This window comes from Peromyscus californicus, unplaced genomic scaffold, assembly GCF_007827085.1.
Source record: "Peromyscus californicus insignis strain IS unplaced genomic scaffold, ASM782708v3 Scaffold_3__1_contigs__length_106647218, whole genome shotgun sequence".
NCBI classification, from domain to species: domain Eukaryota; kingdom Metazoa; phylum Chordata; class Mammalia; order Rodentia; family Cricetidae; genus Peromyscus; species Peromyscus californicus.
This window is the reverse complement of record NW_026294551.1, coordinates 63766426-63774704: the sequence shown is the minus strand read 5'-3', so window position 1 is coordinate 63774704 and position 8279 is coordinate 63766426. Positions and strand designations below refer to the sequence as shown.

Genomic DNA, 8279 nt, shown 5'->3' with positions numbered 1-8279 from the left:
ACCATCACTGCCATTCATTTCTCTATGTATATTCACACACACACACAGATATGGTAGATCATTTATGTTTAGTAAACTTACCTGACAGTTTAACATGGAAAAATAAAAATTATTTCATTTACATTTATGCTTTCTCTGCTTTTTTTTGGTAGAGTTTCTGACCTCTATCTCTGAGTCTCTGAGAACGAGGCAGGGCTACTGCTAATGACTAGATTTCGTCTGTCTGATGCTCTGGCTTGTATATAAAATGTCCTCCGTGGGTTCATGTGTCGGAAGACTTGGTTCTCAACCAGCGGCACTGTTCTGAGGGTTTGTTAGGATGTGGTGCCCACCTGGAGGAAGAAGAACCCGATAACAGCTTCTGGGGACTACACTGAGGAGTCAGGGTCGGAGGAGAGCCCAGCCTGCAGTGTGCCTGGGACAGGACAGCGGCAGGAAGAGCCAGCACCACCCTCACTTGGGTTCTGGCACTGGATGAGAGTCACCCAGGAAGGTGTGCGTCCTGCAGGCGGTGAGAGGCCAGCAGGGCTGAACTCTCCATTCTGAGTCAGACGTCAAGTGGGGTGTGGATGGACACGCAGGTGTTTCCTACTCACTGCATGCTGTGCGCTGCAGACATTGAGTTGCAGGTTCTGCATGGAGGGTGTTAGCTGACGGTGTCTCCTTGAATGCACGTTTGTTGTGTCCGGTAGTGTCGTCCCCCCCCCGCCCGCCCCCATGACAATCCCTGTGCCTTCCCCTGTGGAGAAGCCGTTCCATCTTCCGACTCTGGAGTCAGCTTTCCTCGCTGCAGCCACCAGGTAGTGTATGTGTGGGGTACACTGACTGGAAAGACGGGGTACACAAGGTAGTCCCGCCTATCAGATCTCATCCTGTGGCAGTCTTGCCCTGCTCTGCACACAGAGCCTACGGGTCTCACAGGTCTACAGGGAAGGGCCCTCAGGAAGATCCCGAAAGCTCTGGGGCGTGGTGAACAAACATCTCTCCATATTCTACCAAAAGCTGACAGTTGGTGGTAACACACTTGTACTCCCAGCACTCACAAGGGTGAGGCAGGATTCTGAGTTTGGCCAGTCTGGGCTATATATAGAGACCCTGGCTGGCGGAGGTCTCCTCCCAAGAACAGAGTCTATTATGCAAGCACAGTCAAGTATTGGACTAAGCCAGGCGTGGTGGTGTATGCCTTTAATCCCAGTACTCAGGAGGCTGAGGCAGGAGGATCTCCGTGAGTTAGAGGACAGCCTGGTCTACATGGTGAGTTCAAGGCCAGCCAGGGCCACATAGTGAGACCTCAGGAAGTGAGACTCAAAAAGGAAGATTGAAAAAAAAAAAGCAAACAAAGCAAGTATTTCCACACTGTGTGATCTGGATCTTCTTCAGGGCCCTGAGGTGTCCCCTCCCCCACTCCACAGTTTCACCTGGGGGATCTCCTCACTGTGCCTCCAGAACAGTTTCCTGTAAATTCTGTATCTGCTCAAACACTGCCTCCCACAGGAGGCTTCCCTGGAACAGTCACCCGCACACTGCCCAGCAGAATCTGACCACTCATCTTCCTATCCCAAACCTTGTTAGTCTGTCCAGGAGCCCTGTGGTGGGGAGGAGGCCGAGGAGAAGTCCTCTGGGTGGAGAGTGAGCGACGGTGGCCTTTTCTGCTCAGAAGGCCAGGGGAAAGAATCTCCTCAGCAGAATCAGGTTCTGAGGAGGTTCCTGGAGCTTAAGGACACACGGACGTGGAAACCCACAGCAACTACTGAAAGGTGCCTACAACCCAAGCATCCTTCCAGTGGTACCCACATGCTCATTCAGCCTGTGGTAGGGACACCAGGCCTTCATGGAGGTCCCTTCTGGCCCTGGGTTTGGGCAATACCTCAACTTACAGACCATATAAATTTCAGCAACTGCTGTACAGGGATCAGTTTCTCAAAGTATTAGAACATGTCCTTAAGGAGCTGCTGGGCCATGTTCTTCCCATTTGAAATGTGTGGCTGTACACTTGTGTGGAATCCCAGGAGAAAACCTCTTGTGAAAGCCACAGGTCTCCACACATCACCATCTGAACTCTATCTTTTTTTTTTTTTAATTTGTATTTATTTTTATTTTTTGTGTATGATGTTTTGCCTAAATGTATGTCTGTTCACTAAGTGTGTGCCTGGTGCCCACGGAGGTCAAAAGAGGACATCAGATCACTTGAACCTGGGGTTACAGGAGAGTGTTAGCCACGACGTGGGTGCTGGGAATCGAACCCATGTCCTCTGCAAGAACAGTCAGTGTTCTTAACTACTGACCTATTACTCTAGTCCCTCTGCCTTGTTTTTAATCAACACAGTAATTGTACCTACTTTTAGGGTACAGTGTGATACCCTGGCACACACCCACAGTGGGTAACTATCAGATCATATCCCTAGGTACCCATCAGTTCTCAAGAGGTGAGACCTCTCTTCCAGCTGTTCTGAAACATGCCCATTGCTCACTCCAGTCTCTCTACGAAGAATACCGGAGCTCACTGCCTGTCTGACTTTAATTCCATGCCCACTTTGATGCCCACCCCTCTTATACCTTGCCTCTAGTAATTACTGTCCTAGTCTTTGCTTCAATGAGGTCAGCTTTTCCAGCTTCCCTATGAGTGAAGTCTTGTGTATGAATGGATAAAGAAAATGTAGCAGGTGTAGGGCACAGGCCTATAATCCCAACACCCAAGAGGCAGAGGCGGGAAGATCTCAAGTCAGAAGCCAGCTAGGGATACACAGTGAGACCTAGTCTCAAAAAGCCAAGGGCTAGGGATGAATCTCTGGAAAGTGCTTGCCTAACCTGTACAAGGTCCTGAGTTGGGTGGGATCTTAGCACTAACAGAAACACACACCATAAAATATAGAACACGCTCAGTACTCAGTGGTGAAAAAGAATGAAATTCCATCATTTGCAACAGCATGGAAAAACCCAGAGGGCACGAGCTTTACGAAATGAGCAGGCACAGAAAGACAAGTGCTGGGTGCTCCCGTCTCAAGGAGCACAGAGTGGAAGGAGAGGGAGAGCAGATGGAAGGATGGACAATGGGGGCCGAAGGACAGGTAGGCAGGAGGAGCATGCCCAGTACTCCAGACACGTCGGGGGGACCACAGTGCCTGGCAGTTCACTGTGTTCATACACATGTGAAGGACAGGTAGGCAGGAGGAGCATGCCCAGTTCTCCAGACACGTCGGAGGGACCACGGTGCCTGGCAGTTCACTGTGTTCATACACATGTGAAGGACAGGTAGGCAGGAGGAGCATGCCCAGTACTCCAGACACGTCAGGGGGACCACGGTGCCTGGCAGTTCACTGTGTTTATACACGTGTGAAGGACAGGTAGGCAGGAGGAGCATGCCCAGTACTCCAGACACGTCGGGGGGACCACAGTGCCTGGCAGTTCACTGTGTTCATACACATGTGAAGGACAGGTAGGCAGGAGGAGCATGCCCAGTTCTCCAGACACGTCGGAGGGACCACGGTGCCTGGCAGTTCACTGTGTTCATACACATGTGAAGGACAGGTAGGCAGGAGGAGCATGCCCAGTACTCCAGACACGTCAGGGGGACCACGGTGCCTGGCAGTTCACTGTGTTTATACACGTGTGAAGGACAGGTAGGCAGGAGGAGCATGCCCAGTACTCCAGACACGTCGGAGGGACCACGGTGCCTGGCAGTTCACTGTGTTCATACACATGTGAAGGACAGGTAGGCAGGAGGAGCATGCCCAGTACTCCAGACATGTAGGGGGGACCACGGTGCTTGGCAGTTCACTGTGTTCATACACATGTGAAGGACAGGTAGGCAGGAGGAGCATGCCCAGTACTCCAGACACGTCGGGGGGACCACGGTGCCTGGCAGTTCACTGTGTTCATACACATGTGAAGGACAGGTAGGCAGGAGGAGCATGCCCAGTACTCCAGACACGTTGGGGGACCACGGTGCCTGGCAGTTCACTGTGTTCATACACGTGTGAAGGAAGGACACAGAGGCTCCAACACACAGAACCAACACATGCTTGAGGTGGAAATGGCTCCTGCCTGATCTGACCACCACACACTGCAGACAGACATCTCTACACACCAGCGACCTTGTATCCACTAAATACGTGAGGGGGCCAGCTGAGCTGACACACACCTATGATCCTAGCACTTGGAAGGTTGAGGCAGGAGGACTGCTGCAAGTCTGAGGCCAGCTCGGACTAGAGTGAGAACCTGTCTCAAAAAAACAAAACCCAAAGTGACGGGCTTGCGGAAGTGGCTCCTAGCAGTAAAGTGAGCGCCTGCACTGAAAGCACGCAAGATTGAGCAAAGGGAAAGAGAAGACAGCCTGACCCATTTCTAAAACAGGCACCCAGTCACACTTCTGAGTAGCCGGGTCGGAACACCGGGAGACCGGCACTGTTTCTGGTGCAGGTAGCAGCAGAGGTATCTGCTCTGCGGGCATTTGTGCTGGGGGCGGCCTGCACTAGGGGCTTTAGCCAGTCACTGCACACATGGCCAGAAAAGGCTGTCTGCCAGGGCAAGGCCAGTAGACTGGCCATGGTCATCAACTTACTAGATTAGGAGATGTCTAGGAGTGGTAAGACATGCCTGTGTGTCTGGGGGAGGGGAGCGTGCTTCCAGAGGGACAGTGACTAGGGAAAGGGGGCTTCTCCGATTGTGAGCAGCCTGAATGGGTGGTGGAGGAAGCAGTGTGCAGGCCCTCTCTCTCTCTCTCTCTCTGAGAGTGCAAGGCTGTGGCCCTCCTCCACTGACACCAGCCTCCAGAATCTTTGACCTTTTAATGCAGAACCAATACAAGCCTTCGGCACTGGGGCTGCTGGGTCCAGATTCTTGGCCTGGGCAGTTACAGTGAGCACAAGGCTGTGCGTGGACCCAGCCCCTACGATGTACGTAGTCCAATAAACACTCTGTTCTAATACACACATACAGGCACTAGGACTCACTCCATAGACCTCTAAGTGATGAGCACGAGAAGGTGCTGGGGGCTACGGCAGCATCTTAAGGGGGAACCAATGCCTGCGGCAGGTGAATGGCAGAGTTAGACCAAGTACTCATACCTCCCTCAGAATGACTGGCATTTTCTTTACTGTTTGGCAAAAATGGTAAAAAGATGACAATATGGTGTGACTTGTGCACGGTAACCTGGGTCACAGCCCCACACCTGGGTCACAGCCCCACAGTGGCAGCACAAAGCTGGGGTCTCAGTGAGGACAGGAAGGATGGCTATGCTGTGGTGGCCATCCTTACCTGAACAGGACTTGGCCCACATGCTGAGGGCACCTGGAAAACACATCGCACTCATGCAGCCACGGCCTCTTGGTGGCCCATCCTAGGAAGGTGCATCTCCCAGCACCAAGAATGGCCTCCCAGGTTCCAGTTGAAAGGACACAGGGCTAGCAGCAGCAGAATCAGGAGAGCCATGCCAGGGACGGCCGTTCTGAAGCTTGCCCCACTACATCAGCTTTCTCATACGCCGGTTATGCTTGTCCACAGTCAGGGTTGCCTGGTCCACAGCTACGGTGATGCCATCCAGAGCCTCGTCCTGGCGCTCGAGCTCGGCCTCGGTGTCCAGCGCCAGTCCCTTCAGCTTGCTCAGGATCTGAGAGAAGCAGAAATGACAAGCATACACTGTTTCCATCCTCAGCGCACTAGCAGGAGTCTGACGTAACCAAAGGGATACGGTTTTCTGAGTCAGGAGGACACAGCCTACAGAGCTGCTGCCTGGGCTTGGCCTCGGCACTAGGCTGGACCCTGTGGTCCCAGGATGCAGCTGCCCACCATCGGTGAGTGTACGTGACCATCCCAGAAGGTGCTAAGTGAAACCATTGTGGACCTGGGCTAACAGAGTCCCTAGGCTACATGGCTCACACTGCTAGGCAGACATTGGAGTGAACCTTGAACTCGGTACAGCAGTGCGCTTGTCATGCTGCAGCAGCTGTGTGCAGCTGTGCTCACAACTCCCATACCAGCAAGGGAGGCAAGCATTCAGACCTGGGTAAGTCACCAGATGTTGGTGATGTTCAAGTCCCCGCACAAGGTTCCTCTGAAAATGCATCCTCATCATTAAGTGACAAGTGCCTATAATTTATAGGCCACACAACACAAGGTCACTTCAAAACTACAAGGCTGGCCATCCTTACCTCGGGTGGGTGGTGCAGAGGGCACGGAGGGTCTCAGGACAGGTATGTGTGCCCACAGGGCCACTGGAGAAAGCAACAGACCACTGCAGGCCAGACAGGTTGGGAGGCCCATCTCCCCTAGCTTCCCTCACTCACATCAGTGATGCACGTCATACTTCAGGCAGTTTTATTTTCCTGCAGTTCTGAGCTCCTCACACTGTGGTTGCCCTATGTTCTCGGGAAGCTGGGTCAAGCAGCTAATATTTCCAAGCTGACAGGAAAAGGGAAAACTTACTAAAGAAAACAGCGCCCGCCACTTGGGATGACTGTGAACACCTTCTTCCAGGGGAAGCCTCACATCACAGTGAGCCAAGGAAGAGGGATTGAGGAACCCGAGTGTAGTGGATACCTCTCCACCTATAACCTTTAAGTACCAGCCCCTGGGGCGTGGCCTCGGGGCTACCCTTAAGACCTGAGAGGCACATAGGCCTCTCTCTTCTTCCTGTTGTGGGCTTGGATGGTGCAGACTGACCCAGGCGGCAGAAGAGCATGGGACAGGACCTCAGCCTTCCAGGACCCTGCAACAATTCGCCTATTCTGTTTAGTGAGTTGTCTTTTCCAATCTATGTCCTGATAAATTCATTATACCCCTTAAGCAGACTCCCTTGGATTTCTTGCTATACCCAAGTCATCAGGACATCTTGGACACAATCACTGTCTCCCCACAGCTGCTTATGGCAGGGATGGGCTGAGTGGGGACTTCAGAGGCCCCCAAAGTCGGTCTAGTGAGTGCATTATATTCTAAGACCGTCCCTGACCCCTACCTGAGGACACACATGAAAGTGTCCTATGAGGGTCTGGCAGAGCTACCACACACCTCAGGTGGCCCAAACTGCTCTCTCGGCACCTAGCTGGTACCTCCGGTCACACACTAAGTGCTCAGTTCTAGTTCACAAAGGCACCCTTGCTCATAGGCTGGCACTTCCACCAGCTTGGAGACCCGGCCAAGAGCTGTGCATTTGACTAACAACACACACACACAAGCAGGAGAAGCCAGGACAGCAAGGCCTAAGTTCTTTCCCAACAGCTAGAGTCATATAAGCCATCCACACAATAAACTGCAAACGACAAAGGCCTGTACTGGGGCCACCAATGGGCCTCAGGAGCTCCTCTAAATACAGGCTACTCCAAAGCATGCGGAGAGATTGACAGAGTGAGACAGCCTGTGTCTCCCCGTGAACACTTCATCACAAGACTGAGCATGCTCTCTGCAGTTCTAGATCTGTTCCCCCAAAGCTGGCTCAAGCTCTGGAGAGCACACTGTGGGGTCAGTGAGCCCTGGAGATGGGCGATGACATCACACAGTAGGTCTTTTCTATCTCCTATACTTGTGATGACCTCACACAGTGGACCCCAGACAACAAAGTAAAACAAGGAAATGAATCCCCTAACACCCCGTCCCACCCTCTCTCCGGGCAACATTTCTCTCTCACCTGCCTGGTGCCACCTACTTGTCTGTCACTCTGTCTGTCATCTGACAAGTCCCCTAGCCTCCCACAGTCAGGCCATACACAAGCCCTGGCCATGCTTCTCTACAGTCTCCGGGGCTGTGTACACGTGGGTCCCATACAAGCACATGTCTTTGCAGAGGGTGTAAATATACTGTGATAGGCCAATAATGCAATTCTCGGCTAGCACCCTTGTCCTGCAGGTATACGTGCCATGGTCTGAATAGAAATGTTTCAGACTATGATCTCTTTGGAACCAGGATCCAGGTCCTGCCAGAACTCTGGGCGCCACAGCTTCCAGCCAGGCATGTGTGGAGCCTGTAGCACATTGGACATTGGTTTACTTAGGAGGTAGTGCTGTGGGATGGTCTGTATGTCAAGTGTGTTGCTGACTGGTCAATAAATAAATCACTGATTGGCCAGTGGCCAGGCAGGAAGTATAGGCGGGACAAGGAGGAGAATAAAGCTGGGAAGTGGAAGGCTGAGTCAGAGACACTGCCAGCCGCCACCATGACAAACAGCATGTGAAGATGCCGGTAAGCCACGAGCCATGTGGCAAGGTATAGATTTATAGAAATGGATTAATTTAAGCTGTAAGAACAGTTAGCAAGAAGCCTGCCACGGCCATATAGTTTGTAACCAA

At 52.4% G+C, this 8279-nt stretch overlaps 1 protein-coding gene across 3 annotated transcripts in view; it reads right to left on the bottom strand.

The window, feature by feature from the left end:
* Positions 1–2886: 2886 nt before the first annotated feature.
* The window catches only part of Snap47 (synaptosome associated protein 47), a 79636-nt gene continuing 74243 nt past the window's right edge, over positions 2887–8279 (bottom strand). For all 3 annotated transcript variants that reach the window (XM_052757398.1, XM_052757396.1, XM_052757397.1), the window contains one exon: positions 2887–5608. In XM_052757398.1, coding sequence (XP_052613358.1) covers positions 5462–5608 — 147 coding nt within the window. In that variant the 3' untranslated portion in view covers positions 2887–5461. The remainder of the gene's footprint in view (positions 5609–8279) is intronic.